This window comes from Antedon mediterranea, chromosome 8 (genome assembly GCF_964355755.1).
Source record: "Antedon mediterranea chromosome 8, ecAntMedi1.1, whole genome shotgun sequence".
Classification (NCBI taxonomy): domain Eukaryota; kingdom Metazoa; phylum Echinodermata; class Crinoidea; order Comatulida; family Antedonidae; genus Antedon; species Antedon mediterranea.
The window spans coordinates 26,922,280-26,940,465 of NC_092677.1; the positions used below are offsets into that span (position 1 = coordinate 26,922,280).

General features: G+C 34.6%; 1 protein-coding gene across 1 annotated transcript in view; it reads left to right on the top strand.

Moving 5' to 3' along the window:
- Positions 1-79: 79 nt before the first annotated feature.
- Positions 80-18,186, top strand: part of LOC140057343 (sortilin-related receptor-like) — a 33,994-nt gene continuing 15,887 nt past the window's right edge. Inside the window, exons 1-21 of the mRNA XM_072102964.1 lie at positions 80-356; positions 3,380-3,613; positions 4,023-4,184; positions 4,541-4,608; positions 4,789-4,963; positions 8,016-8,114; positions 8,670-8,839; positions 9,006-9,210; positions 10,718-10,900; positions 11,156-11,244; positions 11,660-11,835; positions 12,168-12,357; positions 13,194-13,325; positions 14,108-14,190; positions 14,691-14,860; positions 15,118-15,335; positions 15,984-16,236; positions 16,628-16,766; positions 17,099-17,299; positions 17,785-17,901; positions 18,011-18,127. Of these exons, the coding sequence (XP_071959065.1) occupies positions 93-356; positions 3,380-3,613; positions 4,023-4,184; positions 4,541-4,608; positions 4,789-4,963; positions 8,016-8,114; positions 8,670-8,839; positions 9,006-9,210; positions 10,718-10,900; positions 11,156-11,244; positions 11,660-11,835; positions 12,168-12,357; positions 13,194-13,325; positions 14,108-14,190; positions 14,691-14,860; positions 15,118-15,335; positions 15,984-16,236; positions 16,628-16,766; positions 17,099-17,299; positions 17,785-17,901; positions 18,011-18,127 (3,445 nt within the window). The 5' untranslated portion in view covers positions 80-92. The remainder of the gene's footprint in view (positions 357-3,379; positions 3,614-4,022; positions 4,185-4,540; positions 4,609-4,788; positions 4,964-8,015; positions 8,115-8,669; positions 8,840-9,005; positions 9,211-10,717; positions 10,901-11,155; positions 11,245-11,659; positions 11,836-12,167; positions 12,358-13,193; positions 13,326-14,107; positions 14,191-14,690; positions 14,861-15,117; positions 15,336-15,983; positions 16,237-16,627; positions 16,767-17,098; positions 17,300-17,784; positions 17,902-18,010; positions 18,128-18,186) is intronic.

Here is an 18,186-nt window from a genome sequence, read left to right on the forward strand (position 1 = left end):
AGAGTGCGCACTTGGCAGTCGAACTGGCAGACTATGATATCATCACGCGAAGATATTTTTATACCAATCAAAACAACACGAAAACGACGATCATGGCGCCAGGCCTACGATATGTAGGCATTTGTTCAATATTTTTAATAACATTTATCACATGTGATGGTATTCGTTATGGTTCAAAAGGAAGAACAATTCACCAAGCTCCAGTATCTTTCAGAAATTCACTAGGAACTGGCATCTTTAGATTTAAAAGAGATGACGGGAAATTCCAGGCCCAGGCGACTGACGAAACCCTATCTCGTCGACGACGATCCACGGCAGAAGCAGATGATTCCCCTGTTCTCCCAGAAGTTACAAAGGTATGTTGCATGCACCCTAGCTAGGGATAAATTATGCCTTGAATAACCGGATTCCTTTCCTCTGTTGTTTTGCTAGGAAAGTAAACATTAATTTTAAGTGGTAACAATCGCAGATCGTGATTATTAATTTACGAAATTATATTGTTTTTAAATATATTAAATTAAAAAGAAAAAATTAGGCCCTACCTGGCTAGGCTACAGTATTGTATATGCACAATAAGATAGCCTAACTTATTCCAAAACAAACTCTAAATTTAACAATCACAAAACAGTTGTAGCCTAGCCTAGGCCTAAATAGAGGTATGGATTAGGCATGACATTGGTTGTTTTTTAAATCAGTCAACTTTTAATATTTTCTGTTAAATACGGTAGGTCACGACACTAGCATACTCACTAATAATAATATAATGATGAGTAAAGACGATGCAATGGTGAGTAAAAATGTAACTAAAAAAACAAAAAAGATTATTATTATAGTTTATTCACTATATTTATACATACAGAGCTTCTGCAGCAGTGTTTTATTTTCTTTAGAAACAGGATGTGAAAAAGTACCTTTGTCCCAGAAGCAGTTGATATTTTATTTCTTTCTGAAACCGCACTCGATAAGATTTAATTAAGTATTTGCTTATTGGGAAAGCAGACTTAAGTTGACATACAATGATTACATTGTAAAATAAGAGGCATTGCATTCAACATTTGGAGAGTTGATGATACAGCAGACCCGATGAAAACAAGTTCTTTCTGACGTCACACATGATGAGTTCAAACTTGTTTAGAATGCAGTATAATGTCAGATTTATGAGTACTTTACCTATTTACATAAGCACAATAACAATTCTTATGTAAGCACCATGTCTGCCTACATTGTTATCGGATGCAAAAATCACAATCACTTTATTTTTCACTTATACTGTAGATTATACTGTATATTATATTTTAGGACTGGACCTAGTGTAATTTGGTTTGATCAATCTTTGCGAATTTATTTTGTTGGACAATTTGTTTCATATGTTTAGTATTAGTAGAAGTCAAGATAATGTTTAAGTGAAAAATTGATTTATTTATTTTTAAAACTTTATTTATTGAACCAGTTCTATTTCAAATGGAATTTTTAAAAAAACCATTCTTACGTTATTTTGAAAACTGACTTAAGAAAAACCATTGACTTAAAACAAAGTTATAATAGAGTAATAACATTGCATTATTAACATATACCCCTTTCACACCAAAAGCAAAACTCCGGAGACACTCCGGAGACACCCCGGAGTTGACGTCCCGCTGTTTGGTGTGAAAGGTAAAATCAAGCAACTCCGGAGTTTAAAACTGCGGGGTTGAACAGCTGAACATTCTCCGGAGAGCAAACTGCGGGGACACCCCGGTGTTTTGGTGTGAAAGGTACCAACATCAAACTCCGGAGTGTTTCGGGTCAAGAGGTCATCCTCACACGATCACTCATTGCTTTAGTTTTATTTCAAAATACTTTAAATATTTGTACAAAATATATAGCGGGTTTAAAAAATAATTAGTAGTATCAATAAAACATTATATTACTTCTGAGACTTTTGAAAGTAATTATTAAATTAAAAACATTGTTAATTAAAATTATTCTAATGATCGTCGAGGGTGACATTTACAATTTTATTTTATAAACCCCGGTGTTGCTAGGTTGGTGTGAAAGGGGTTTCTCGACGTTTCGAATGGTCATAAACCCCGGGGTGTCTCCGGAGACACTCCGGAGTTTTGGTGTGAAAGGGGTAATAGTGAATAAAGTAGAACTTCATTTTGGGAATCCCTATTCCTGTGTGTGTTTTAAACCTCTTGGTATGATATGGTAATAAGCTTAAAAGCTGTTTTGATTGTTCTAAAGCTCTGTCTACACTATCAAACTTTATCTGACAAATAATGTGATGTGCCTATATATGGACATGAAGATGTCACATCACTACCATATTTAAGCATATCACTACCATATTTGGGCACATCACACTTTTTTGGTCACATAAAGTTTGATAGTGTAGACAGAGCTTTAGATGTTTGCTTATATTCTTGTCGAGCCATCCTTACAATGTTATTAAAAGTTATACTGAGAATTTCTAGTGCTTTCTTTCATTGCCATGGATAAAAGGATATACTGTAGTAGATAACATTGTATTGTGCATTCCATTGTTTACATTGTGAACGTGCTATTAAGTAACCTTAATATAAAAGGATAGGTCATTTTGGATTTAAATGCATTACAATGCATAATTTTCATCATAACAAAAAGCTATTTCAGAATAACTGGTTTTTTTTAAAGCTACATTTAAAATAGGCCTACAATAGAAAGTTAATCCTAAATTCAAATAGAGTTGAACCTAAGGAGACACCTACAGACCCATGAAAGTGTCTTCTAAATCCATGGTGTCCCCTGAAAGCTCTGTCTGCACTATCAAATATGGTAGTGATATGCCTAAATATGGTCATGATATGACATCATCATGTCCATATATAAGCACATTCACATTTTTTTTGTCAGATAGTCCAGACAGAGCTTTATTGTAAAAACCTATTTTTTCGTTGTTTGTTTCAGAGGAAAGTGTCCCTTAATAGGAGTATGCTAAAGGATAATAATAATAATAATAATAAGATTTATACAGCGCACATATCACCAAAGTGCTCAAGGCGCTTGTGAAAAACCATGAAAACATATAAACCTTAAACCTAAATACAATTGATAAATTTGACAAAAACAAGACCAATGGATGGAATGGATTCAGTTGTGTATAAATGTGTAAATGTTTGTCTAGACATTTTTTGCTGGTTACCTTATAGCCCAGAGGATTGGTAAAAATTGTTCTTTTGGACTACTGATATCCAATGCAACATGAAGAGGGTGTAAATGAACCACTTAGCCACTTAATCAAACCATTATTAATAATGGTATCTTCTGACATAGTGCAATTCAGTATTCTATTTGTCAAGTAAATTTCTTCCTGTTCCCAATTATGATTAATTATATTTTGTTGACAATTTGATTTCAGGTTGATTTGAATGACTCGCACAACGAATTGATGATTCATTGGGCGGGCGAGAACAGCGACATGATCGTGATTGTTACGCGGCAACAGCAAGCAAGCTACGACTCTACGAGCAATGCATATTTCAGCTGGGATTATGGCGCAAAATTTGAAAGTGTTCAGAACAAAATGAATCTGTTTAACAATAGTGCTGCAATCCTAGATAGGTTTTATCATAGCCCAGCAGATAACCAAAGGGTACAGTATAAACTGCTGGTTGTTTGTGGTGGTGCTTGTTTGTGGTGGTGGTAGTTTGTGGTGGGTGGTAGTTGGTGGGTGGTAGTTGGTGGTGGTTGTTGTTGGTGGTGGTTGTTGGTGGTGGTGGTTGTTGGTATTGTTTATGGTTAAATGGTTATTTTTGGTAATGACTTTAATGGTTGATATAAAGTTTGCGGTACACCACATATATTTATTTCCGAAAAGAACTGTTGAGTTCCTCGACGTTTCGATCAATATACTTTGAGCATCCTCAGGAATGACTGTAATGATATGCTAGCAGTGACATTTACTGCCAGTAATTGTATTTGATGGTGGAGAATTACGTTTACCTTGTATACTTTATTATTGAAGTACTAAATAATGTTTTTCTTTTCTCTTGTGTCTCCAGTATCTTTTTGCAGATATATTGCACAAGTATATTTTTATCACTGTTGACGGTGGCAAGACATTTGCTAGGCACCACTTACAGTTTAGTCCAACTGAGTTAGCCATGCATCAAGAGGATCGCAATTTGGTTCTTGCCATGGATGACAAGGACCCACAGAAAAGGGTAAGATTACAGGAAGGAGCTTGGTTGATTGAACGCTAGTCGTCATAAATCTCTGTCTACAGTATCAAACTTTATGTGACAAAAACATGTGATCTGCCCATATAGAGACATGATGATGTCATATCACTACCATATTTGGGTATATCACTACCATATTTGTTGACATCATACTTTTTTTGTCCAACTAGTTTGATAGGGTAGGCACAGCGTGCGTCTCACAGTGTTCGCCACTCTCTGCGTTTTTAACAAGTATGTGCATAGTCCCACGTGACAAGTTTCTCTCTGAAATACCTGACTCTTTGACATAATTACAGTAGCAGTTAGTTAGAATTTAATTTTGAATTTTTTTTTTCTAGCTTTGGAAATCAGAGAATTTTGGACATTCTTGGACAGTGATGCAATCCAATGTGAAAAGCTATTGGTGGTTAGTAGCAGTCACTATTAATATACTAGTGTACACATCTCCAGGAATTAGATAAAATAATAGTGTACTGTAAATTAGTGTATTTTAATAATGGTCACTATATTAATATATTAGTGTACATTTCCATGCACTGTTTTTTTTAATCCTGTTCGTAATACATTATTTTGTTTCTATTTTAAGGGGTGTGACACCATATGACAAAGTGGACACTTTATACGTTGAACGTATTGAGATAGAGGGCGCTGTTAATGTAATAAAAACAGAAGATTATTTTGATAATGATTTTTTGATCGAGGTAGTTCTGCAAGACGTTGAAGACTTTGAGATCAGAGATAACTACATGTTTGCAACAAAGGTAACGGATTTCATTTATTTATTTTTTAACGTCTGTTTACACTAGGATGATAAAGGTCTGTTCATACTAGGTTGATAAAGCTCTTTAAGGTCTGTTCATACTAGGATGATAAAGCTCTTTAAGGTCTGTTTATACTAGTTTATCCTAGATAATAAAGCTCTTTAAGGTCTGTTTATACTGGGATGATAATGCTCTTTAAGGTCTGTTCATAGTAGGATGATAAATCTCTTTAAAGGTCTGTTCATACTAGGATGATAAATCTCTTTAAGGTCTGTTGATACTAGGATGATAAATCTCTTTAAAGGTCTGTTCATACTAGGATGATAACGCTCTTTAAGGTCTGTTCATACTAGGATGATAAAGCTCTTTAAGGTCTATTTATACTAGTATAATAAAGCTCTTTAAGGTCTGTTCATACTAGGATGATAAAGAACAATGATGAAGTAGAACAAATGTATATTCATTTACCAGGAGGATAATTTAATTATTATAACTATCTTAATACGCCAGACGAGTAATCTAGAGGTTGTGGGTTTAAGCCCCACTAGATAATTTTGTGCAAGTATTTGTACAACTACATCCGAGTAGGGCAAACATCTGACCAATTATTTATTTACCGTCATTCTTTATTGTCCTAAAATGTGCAGCTTTTCAACACAGACTGCTCCCAGTTAATGTTATTTGGTGGTTTTCATTCATTTATATTTGGGTAGAATTTTGTTATTCAAAAATATCTGTTATCATGATTTTCATTAATTTTTGTAATTTAATCAATATTCTATAGGCTATTATTTCCACTCATTCATAGAATATTCAGAAATGTCATAATTAATTTGTTTTATAATACAAATTTGTACAACCTTTGTCGCCAATATTGTTTACATAATTTATATACTTTTGTTTATATTCTTGGTAATAATCTGCACTATAATATTAATAACAATAATTACTATTACATTATGCATGATTTGTGATGCTTGTGAAACAATGAGTCACGCATCACTGAGTTTTCCAATATTCATATTTGTTGTTTACCTTGCTGTTGTGTACTTATGCATTATGGGTATTTTTTACTGTATTGATTAACAATAACCAAATTCACCCAACAAAATTACTACAGGACATTTGTCATATTCGATTGGGACTTTTACTGTTGAGTATAGTTTTTCCGTTGAGTACTTATATAACGAAGTATTTTGAGCGATGAGATTGTTCTTAACAAAACAGCTTGTATTGTTAACATGTTCTATTTAAATTGAATGAGTTTCTGTTGAGCACAATCCGTTTACAATTTACCATTCGAATACAAAAAGTATCTTTATGTTATAACGGAATTTCCCAAGCGAATATGACAACTGAGAAAAATGCATGAAAAAAAACCAGATGTTAATTATAAGTTATGACTAGCCATATTTTTAAATGAATATTATAATGTAGCACAAGACTTAGTATTTCCTTAATCTATATAACATAAGAATGTTTTGTAAACAAACTCATTTCCTGGTTCAACGAACTTTAACCATTGACATCAAGACATTTGACCTTTTTTTATTGTTAATAATCATAAAAATATGAGTGTCCTCATATCCATTATTGTACATAAACCCATTTTAAATATCAATGACACTGTAAAATCCTGAAATAAGTACTTTTAATATTTTATATCATGCAAGTAAATTACTTTACATTGTATTTTTCTGAGGAGAATACCCTCTTTTTACAAGTATATTTCAGAAGAATAATTTTGAATAGTGAAAATCAGTCTGTCTGTTAAAGTTTTCAAATGTCTATTCCTATTTTAATCCTATTTTAATCCTATTTTAATCCTATTTTAATCCTAGTTTAATCTTATTTTAATCCTATTTTAATCATATTTTAATCATATTTTAATCCTATTTTAGTCCTATTTTAATCATATTTTAATCATATTTTAATTCAATTTTTTGTTGCTTTGTATTTTTTAGTTTGAATTTTGATATTCTGAAATAAAGAATCAAGAATAGAAAATAGAATATATCCCTTTAGCTTTCCATCCAGTGTTATTGTTAAGGCAGAGACTTTATTGAAAGACTATTTTCATTCTGGTCTGCTAAAATATCTGAGTTTAAGCTTTTAAGCTTTCTTAGATCAATGGATACTGAAATCCTTTATCTTACCCAAACCTCTACCATCTATCAAAGCATGAAGCTATAGTTGACCAAAGATTTAGCTATAAAAACGTAGCTATATTCAAGAAAGATTCTGCACAGCAGGAGGATGATTAAGCATGTATTTATGGGTGGTGATTTTATACCAGGATGTTGTATAAAAAAAGCTTTTCAGTGTGATTGCTCTATTAGATATACTGCGTGACAGTACTATTGCACGCCATGTGACCTACAATTGTCCAATCAAATGACAGGCATTTATTTAGGTGTTATATAAAAATGTATATTATTGGACTAAAAAAACTATTAGCATCCTGTTACACAGAATTCATAGTTCAGAATTGGCAAAGAACATAACACAACAGTATTGTTAAACAGTGTGTTGTGTACTTACCTTTGTGTGATCACCAGACCGTGATTTGAGATAAGCCTTTGGAATCGTAAAATAACATTCAATATTTTAGTTGTTATATGAATAAAGTAATGAAAATGATTATTGTTATCTTCTCAGACCTTTTTTTTTTGTTGGTTCCTTTTCACATATTGTACTGTATGTTCTAGATATGTGAATCAAGTTGAATATTATGTATCTATTTCCTTTAATTTTTGAAATATAATAATTTTTTTCATAAATTTCCGTCTGTTAAATTCCATTATAACCAATATTAAGTGTTTTGGATGAGGTTTACCATAGGTTAAGCTTGGTTCCCATTAGAACATAATGCAAGGACGTAAGCCACTATGCAAGCGAATTGACCATTCCAGGTAATGGATTATTCGAACCGTTCCTTGTGATTGGTCAATACGTTTGCATTGCGGCTTGCGTTGCGTTCTCGTAGAAACTACTCTTTAGTGCAGTTTAGCAATTACTATTATATAATCGACGTTATTTACTTTTTTTTCAGAAAGCTGCGTCCGCTTCAGATTCTGACTTGGAGCTGTGGGTATCTCATCAACGACAACCATTCACAAAAGCAACATTCCCAACAACAAAGTCACTGAAGGTGAGAATCATTGTTAAAGCTCTGTCCACACTATCAAACTATGTGACAAAAAATGTAATGTGCCTGTATATGGACATGATGATGTCATATCACTACCATATTTCAGCATATCACCACCATATTTGAGCACTTTTTTTGTCAAACTAGTTTGATAGTGTAGACAGAGCTTAACACTAAATTCACAATGAACCTGGATTATGATCCTGTGGTGAGATAATGAATTGTGGAAAATAAGTGTAGCTTCAGTAGTTTAGTAATCCCTTATCTGTGAAGAGCATCTTGTGTACCTGTTTGTCTTGTGAACGGGATTGCCATCTTTAAGAAGGATAGTGAATGAATCCGCTTATGGTTATCCTTGGCATTTTGCCTAAATATATTTAATAATAATAATAATAAGATTTATAGAGCGCACATATCCACAAAGTGCTCAAGGCGCTTGTAAAAACCATGAGAAAAATGCAACCATGAAACTAAAAACAACAAAAAATGTTGCAAAAAGAAAAAAAAACGGAAAAAAGGAGACCGATATTTAAATACAACGTTTGATTTTTGCAGAACTTCTACATAGCTGATGCATCAGAAGACCAGGTGTTTGTGTGTGTGAACCATGACAACTATGAGACAAACTTGTATATATCTGAGTACAAAGGAACACAATTCTCATTGTCTCTTGTCAATATTGTCTTCTACAGTCCTGAAGGCCCTGGCAAAGATACTTGGTTAGAGTAAGTATTCTTGTTTTATTTTATATTGTATGTTACAGAGGTTTTGGAGACACATTGCTTTCGTCTGTTGTAACACTTAATGGCACGCTTTACATGCGTTAAAACGTTCATGTATTCTTTTTTTAACATTTATAATGTTGTCAAATATGTTTTGGTTTGTGTTTAGACGATACGCTGATGAAGAATTTGCTGAGATTCACCCAGTGGCCGATCTTCGAGGAATCTATGTTGCGAATGTGTTTATCGACCCTTCTAAGGGGTTCCATGAATCCAATATGGCGTCCGTTATTTCATTTGATAAGGGCGGTCAGTGGGGTAACTTAAGCACCCCTACAGAAGATAGTTTTGGCAACAAGTACAACTGTCCACAGGTATTTTATTTATTGTTATACAATCGAACCCAATCCGTTCTGACACCTCTATTAAGGGGACACTTCTCCATGAAATAAACGATGGGTTATATTGAGTATTGACACCACAGACAACCCCTTTGTGAGACCTATATTAAGGGGACACTTTTCCATGAAATAAACGATGGGTTATATTGAGTATTGACACCACAGACAACCCCTTTGTGAGACCTATATTAAGGGGACACTTCTCCATGAAATAAACGATGGGTTATATTGAGTATTGACACCACAGACAACCCCTTTGTGAGACCTATATTAAGGGGACACTTTTCCATGAAATAAACGATGGGTTATATTGAGTATTGACACCACAGACAACCCCTTTGTGAGACCTATATTAAGGGGACACTTTTCCATGAAATAAACGATGGGTTATATTGAGTATTGACACCACAGACAACCCCTTTGTGAGACCTATATTAAGGGGACACTTTTCCATGAAATAAACGATGGGTTATATTGAGTATTGACACTACAGACAACCCCTTTGTGAGACCTATATTAAGGGGACACTTTTCCATGAAATAAACGATGGGTTATATTGAGTATTGACACTACAGACAACCCCTTTGTGAGACCTATATTAAGGGGACACTTTTCTATGAAATAAACGATGGGTTATATTGAGTATTGATACCACAGACAACCCCTTTGTGAGACCTATATTAGGGGGACACTTTTCTGTGAAATAAACGATGGGTTATATTGAGTATTGACACTACAGACAACCCCTTTGTGAGACCTATATTAAAGGGACACTTTTCTGTGAAATGAACGAGGGGTAATATTGAGTATTGACACTACAGACAACCCCTCTTTGTGGGACAACCCTATGAAGAGGAACTTTGGAAGGTGTCCCTTTCTTAGGGGTGGGGGGTGTAGCTACTCTTTTTCATTTTCAGAAACTATCTTGATGGATCGAAACAACAGAACATGTCTACATAGCTAATTTGGTTTCTTTTTATAATGTCGAAATACTGCAATACTAAATTATTTCCTTGGTTTTGAATTAGTTACAAAAGCAAAACATGATTTGATAACTCATAATATGTGGCTATTAAAAGTTCTTGTAAAACAAAATCACCAATTGTTTTTTTATCAGGATATCAGTTTCATATGTTTGAACTTTGAGTATGTACTTATTATACCAATCCCATTATAACATTAGTTATCATCAGCTTTGTCTACACTATCAAACTAGTTTGACAAAAAAAGTGTGATGTGCCTAAATATGGTAGTGATATGCCCAAATATGGTAGTGATATGACATCATCATGTCCATATATGAGCACATCACATTTTTTTGGTCACATAAATTTTGATAGTGTAGACAAGGCTTAAGCACCTTTTCCATATATCATATTGACATAAAAAATAAAATTAAACTTTTCTTCATTAATAGTAATACACTTATTAACTTATTTTCTAAACTATATAACTTATATTCGTTGGTTTGATCTTGCAGGGACGTGGGTGTTACCTGCATTTAGCAATGAGATACACACAGACGTACCCTGGTAATCGTATTCAACCAATCCTATCAAAGACTTCAGCACCTGGTATGATAATGGCTACAGGTGGTGTTGGAGACACCTTGAATTCATCCAACATCTTTATATCGTCATCAGCAGGCGCTGATTGGCATGAGGTAAATGAATACATTTTGTGTATGCAACAAAAAAAAACAAAGATTATATTCTGATTTCCAACAAAGTAAAAAGTCTACACCATCAAACTTTATGTGAAATCAATGTGATGTGCCCATATATGGACATGATGATATGTCATATCACTATCATATTTTGGCACATCACAGTTCTTTTGTCAAACTAGTTTGATAGTGTAAACAGAGCTTTATCCAATGATTGATGAAATCATTAATTCTCTTATTTCATTCTGACAGGTATTGAAAGGTTTTCATTTTTTCTCGTTTGGTGATCATGGTGGCGTTCTTGGAGCTGTTCCTCAAGATCCTAAGACCAACCAGTTTAAGTAAGTGCTTCCTGTAAATCTTAGTCTTGGTAGCTATCCTGGTTCACACAATTTACAATAGATAATAACAAGTTGTGCCTTAAATATCTTAAGAATATCCCAATAGACCTACTTTTAACATTTTATATGTAAAATATTTGTATTCTCTGTGTGGTCAACATGTTTGCTTATCAATAACATAATTCTAAAGCTCTGTCTATACTATCAAACTAGTTAGACAAACAGTGTGATGTGATGAAATATGGTAGTGATATTCCCAAATATAGTAGTGATATGACATCATCATGTCCATATTTAGGTACAACACATTTTTTGTCACATAAAGTTTGATAGTGTAAACAAAACTAAAGTTTAAGGAACCCTTCAATTGGTCATATTGGATAAGTTAACGTAATAATATTAATACTCTGTTAAGGTACTCACTGAACGAAGGAGAGACGTGGAAAGTAGATCGATTCTCCGATAACAAGATCACCGTTTATGGAATGGTGACAGAACCCGGGGAGAAGAGGGCGGTATTCACAGTGTTTGGCTCCGAACAACAAGGTCATAGTTGGCTGATTGTGCAAGTCAATGTGACTATGAAGTTAGGTAAGAATCTTTGAAATCTGTTGTCATTAATGATATTATTATTTTCTCAACCCATACATACAAAAATGATGACTTCTGTTTTAAATACAGGTGTCGTAACATTAGACCACCTGGACTATGTTTAACCATCTGTGTAATATCATGGTGTACTTCAATTGAAAATAACCCAAACACACACAGCATTGGACACACACATATTATATATTTTTTCTGGAGAAATCCTATGTGGGGGAATTTTACAGGTATGCACTCTCAGAGTGTTGTTCTAGTTATTAATGGTTTTGTACATAATTTCTATCATCATTTATATCAATTCATATTTGATTTGCTAGGCCCAGCTTGCCAAGATGAAGACTATAAGGAATGGAGCCCAGGGGATGAGTTTGAAGATCTTCACTGTTTGCTAGGCCGAAAAACAACATACAAGAGACGTCTAGCTCACTCCACTTGTTACAATGGCAGAAATTATGATCGACCAATCACGTCACAGAATTGCTCTTGTACTCGTGATGACTATGAATGGTATGTTAGTAATAGAGGGTGCTATTGTCTAAATTGTTTAAACCTCTATCAAACTAGTTTGACAAAAAAGTATGATGTGCCCAAAATATGGTGGTGATATGCCTAAATATGGTAGTGATAAGCCTAAATATGGTAGTGATATGCCTAAATATGGTAGTGATATGCCTAAATATGGTGGTGATATGCCTAAATATGGTAGTGATATGCCTAAATATGGTAGTGATATGCCTAAATATGGTAGTGATATGCCTAAATATGGTGGTGATATGCCTAAATATGGTAGTGATATGCCTAAATATGGTAGTGATATGCCTAAATATGGTGGTGATATGCCTAAATATGGTGGTGATATGCCTAAATATGGTAGTGATATGCTTAAATATGGTAGTGATATGCCTAAATATGGTAGTGATATGCCTAAATATGATGGTGGTATGCCTAAATATGGTGGTGATATGCCTAAATATGGTGGTGATATGCCTAAATATGGTAGTGATATGCCTAAATATGGTAGTGATATGCCTAAATATGGTAGTGATATGCCTAAATATGATGGTGGTATGCCTAAATATGGTGGTGATATGCCTAAATATGGTGGTGATATGCCTAAATATGGTAGTGATATGCCTAAATATGGTAGTGATATGCCTAAATATGGTAGTGATATGCCTAAATATGGTAGTGATATGTCCATATATGGGCACATCACATTTTTTTGTCACATAAAGTTTGATAGTGTAGACAAAGCTTCAGACTAATGTTTCTTCTTTCTATACTATTATGTAATTCATAACATATTTTATCTAACATATAAACTATTACATTTTTGTTTTCAGTGATGCAGGCTATAGAGAACATGAGTATTGGGATGGACTGAGTCACTGTGACTATGACCCCTCTAGTGGAATTGACCCTGCTCAACTACCCGTACCCTGTCCAGAAGGCACAACATATTATCGAACTAGAGGGTAAGACCTAGTTTAGTATTTGTATTTTATGTAGTTGACTTCATTGGTCAAAAGTTGTAGCTTGTTGGTTAACGTGCTTGCCTTCCAATCTCAAGGTTCAGGGTTCAATCCTGTCTTAGTGCTCGTGTTGTAACTCACGACTCTTTTAACTCCACTCCCTAAGCCTCAAATGAGACTTAGTTTATAAGCATGAGAAATTATAAAATAGTTTATCCATCCTGTAATTGCCGAGTTTGTGCTTGTGTGGGGAAAAAAAACATTTTTTTAAAACAGTTTTCCTTCACCAACGTTCACCAAGTAAGCTACAATGATCATAATGAACATTAGTCTTCATTAGAGAGAAAAGTACAGATCAGTGTTGTTGGGGCTCTCTAGAATACATTACCCTGGTCATTTTTTGGATCAACATGTTCAGGATGGAGTTGTGGCTTGGTGGTTTAGATGCTTGGCTACTAATCCTAGGTTCAAATCCAGTCATATAACAAGGTTTTTTTCTCATGACTGAACAACTGCACTCCCAAAGACTTGTAATAAGACTTTGTTTAGGTAGAGCATCTTGTGTATATGTTTGTCTTGTGAACAGGATTGCCACCTTTAAGAAGATAGTGAATGAATTCGCTTATGGTTATCCTTGATAATTTGCCTAAATATATAAAAACAAAAACAGGATTTGAGGTTGGAATCATGAATTCTAACATTCAGAAAACTTGCCTGTCTGAAGTTGAAGAAATACATGTTTACTATACGGACAGACATAACATTTGCTATGTGTTTGTGTTTAGCTATCGTCGGGTAGAAGGAGATACATGCACTGGAGGTGAAGACTACCAGTATGACCCAATCCCAAGCTTGTGTCCTGTGGCAGGTAAGTGTCTAAGCCCTGTCTACACTATCAAACTTTATGTGACAAAAAAAATGTGATGTGCCCATGGAAACGATCATATTACAATTTGGGCATATCACTACCATATTTGGCCACATCACACTTTTTTTGTCAAAGTAGTTTGATAGTGTAGACAGAACTTAAATAGTATTAGCAATAACGCTAAATACCAATCTGTGATTTAGATAAGGGCTTCAGTTGACCAGGATCAAATGATGTTATTTTGATAAGTGCGTAGTAGCAATTGATCACTACAGTATTTGTTTAATCATTAGATATTTTGTCAATCAATTCTCGCACATCTTCTCAGATAGATTTGTTAAATGAATTTAAATGTTAACCACTTATGATGGTCATTTATGATGGTCACTTATGATGGTCATTTATGATGGTCACTTATGATGGTCATTTATGATGGTCACTTATGATGGTCATTTTTTTTCTTGAGACATATTTAATATATGTTATAATTTTCCTTCTAGAAAAGCAAGAGTTTATTTTATATGCGATGCGTACATCAATCAACCGGTATCTATTCAACACTCAGGAAGACAAAGTGTTAATTAGCGATCTGGAGAATGCTATTGCGATTGACTTTGATTATGATGATAACTGCGTCTTCTGGGCTGACATAGCAACAGATCAAATTATAGTAAACACCATTTTTTAACGTACAGTGGATTTTAAAGCTTTAAAAAATGTGATGTGCTCATATATGGACACGATGAGGTCATATCACTACCACATTTAAGAATATCACTACCATATTTGGGCACATCACACTTTTTTTGTCAAACTAGTTTGATAGTGTAGACAGAGCTTAAGAATTGATAAGTGCGATTTTGTTTGTTTATATAATAAATATTGTGATCAGTGACACTAATTATATTGTTTATTCTTCCTCAACAGAGACTTTGTTTTGATAGTGACGGCGAAAAACAAGTTATAGTTGAATCCAACTTGGACACAGTTGAAGGTCTTGCTTACGATTGGATCGGAGAAAACCTTTACTTTATGGATTCAGGAACAAACGCTGTCGAAGTTTGCCGTAAAGATGGTTCATTTAGACGTCAACTGTTCAATAGTACGGATCAACCTCGGGCGATTGTGCTAGACCCCAAGCGCGGGTAAGTTCAGCTTCTTTATTTGACCAGCCTTCTCCAAGCTGATCTTCGTATTACCTGTGTCTGTAAATAGGCTGGCCCGCCACAAGATTTCTATCTTCTTGGGCACTGCCTACTTCCTCTTATTGATAACTGTATACTTTTTTATTATCAATTGACTTGTTATATATTTTACTGGAATTTATTATGTTTACCTCATTTTCTTGAAGGAAGAAATAAATGTTAAGTTAAATTGAATAAGTTTGACTAGCTCTCCCATCCTCACCTCCATCTATACATTGAGTGACACTCCAGTTGGAGTTTTTCAATTACATAATCAAAAAAAAAATAATCGCTTTCCTCACTTTTGAGAGTTTTATGTAATATTGCTTTAAAAAGATTCTAAAACTGGCTGAAATCTTAAAATTATATTTTGTTGTCTTTGTTCACCATATTTGGGAAAAAATATAACTGTGATATCACAGTCTATTTTTAGCCAAAATGGTATGATGCAATAAACAATGTGTATGATTATCAAAAAAAAGGTTGCTTTACAATTTCATAAACAGATTTAGAGAGTAAACAAACTGTAGTTACTGCAGTAATTGCAGTGAAATATTTATTTTAATGATCTCTTTAGCATTTCTCATCTATTTCTCTTGTTTTCGACAGAGTGATGTACTGGACAGATTGGGGAACTGAACCTAGTATTAGTATAGGGGACATGGATGGTCGAAATCTCAAAGTTATTGTCAGTACAAATATACATTGGCCCAACGGTATTACCATAGACGATACGACTAACAGGCTGTACTGGACAGACGCTTATTACGATCGCATCGAAACATCCGATCTGAATGGTGAACACCGCACAGTTCTCATCTCTCAGAATGTCCCTCATCCATATTCAATAGCTGTTTTTAAGGTAATGCTACTTGGGTATTGTTACCATTCACTGTCTATAATTGATTTATTCTGTCTGAGTGACACTTCTCATTGAGGAAGATGTTTACCTTATTTGTGATATATTGCATTTGACCACCACTAACATAGGTACATTTACAATATACACACACTCAGTACTGTTGTCCTATCAGGCTATTAAAGTAACATAATTAGGGCCAGGGTGCACCAGCCCCTCAGGGCAAGCAGCCCTCCTCATATCAAGCAGCCCCTTCTTTGGTGCACCAGCCCCTCAGGGCAAGCAGCCCCTTCTTTGGTGCACCATCCCCTCCTCATATCAAGCAGCCCCTCCTTCAGCGCACCCACACTGCTCCATACAAATGTATAGCATAATCTTTTTGGAAACATTACAGGATAAGATTTATTGGGATGACTGGTCAGATCGTGCCATTCTGTATGCTGATAAGACTAATGGAGCAAACAAGGCCACATTCCTAGAGGACAAAACTGGAATTATGGACTTAAAAATTCTTTCTCACACATCACAACAAGGTACATGTTTTGTTCCCACATCATAACTTTGGTCATTATCTTTTATTGGAACAAATTCTCATTTTCGATTGATAAATACTTATATTTGTGCAGCAAAATTCAGGGGAAATACACCATAATTAGGAATTGGCGCAATATAAATGAGCTATGTTTAACCAGCTTGCTTTCCAATTCCAAGATCCAGAGTTCAGACCTGACCTACATTAGTGTCAGTGTTGTAACTCTTAACTCCTTCTGTTCCACACACTAAGCCTCAAATTTATAAGCACGATCATTTTTAGTTGATTCATCTGTAATCCACCTTACCATCAACCTATCATCCATATTTGCAGGTACCAATCCGTGCTCAGAAAATAATGGTGGGTGCAGTCAACTATGCCTTCCTAGGCCTGCTGGTGCTTCAGAACAGCCTGGTATCCATAGGACGTGTCTGTGTGCCGATGGCTTCAACAGAACAGTAAATGGCTTAAATGAGCAATGCGTCTGTGGACCTAACGAGCACATGACTGCCAATGGCACTTGTATAGTAAACAGTGAGTCTGATAATAATAATAACAAAAATAATCTCTTTCTTTCTTTCCTTCCTTTTCTTTCTTTTTATTTCTTTTCTTTTCTTTAATTGTTCACACTTCAAATACAAATAGTATAAATTCAAGCAGGTATAAATGAAATAATAAATTAATTAAAAATAAGATACTTGTACTTGCTAATCAGAGACATTTGAAAGGAGGTCAAATAAGTAAAAAACTTTAAGCTTTGACCCCCTGTAAAACTTGAGGATATGGTACATAACACTACAATCTCGCACCCTTACTTATGCTCATTTCGGGAACAATCACAGTATAGTCCCATGACTCCTAAATATTACCAGTGCTCCTCCTATACTGGTCATATACTATGGTTTAAAATTCTTGAAAACTGTCACTATTTCTTGAATAATGTGTATATAAAATTGTTAACACTTCACTGCCTCGTCCTATGGATGCAATTGTGTTATTTGTCTGTTTTGTGTTTTCAGAACATGGATCATGTAACCCATCACAGTTCTCCTGTGCCAATGGTCAATGTATTCCAAGTTTATGGAAATGCGATCGTGACGACGATTGTGGAGATATGTCAGATGAAAGAGATTGTCGTAAGTGTTTCAACATATTTTAATATAGTCTATTACTTGGCTATAATAGTGGTCTGGCGAAATCATCATTCATTTGTTTTTTACTTATTTGACCTCCTTAATGTTACAGCATGGAATGCATGCCACTCGGATGAGTTCACGTGCGGAGATGGTACTTGTATTCCCGCTCGCTGGATCTGTGACTACGAAGAGGATTGTGCTGATGGAAGCGACGAAATAGAATGTGGTGAGTTTAAAGACAAAACCTTCAGCTCTGTCTGGAGAAATACGTTCTCCATGGTCTAC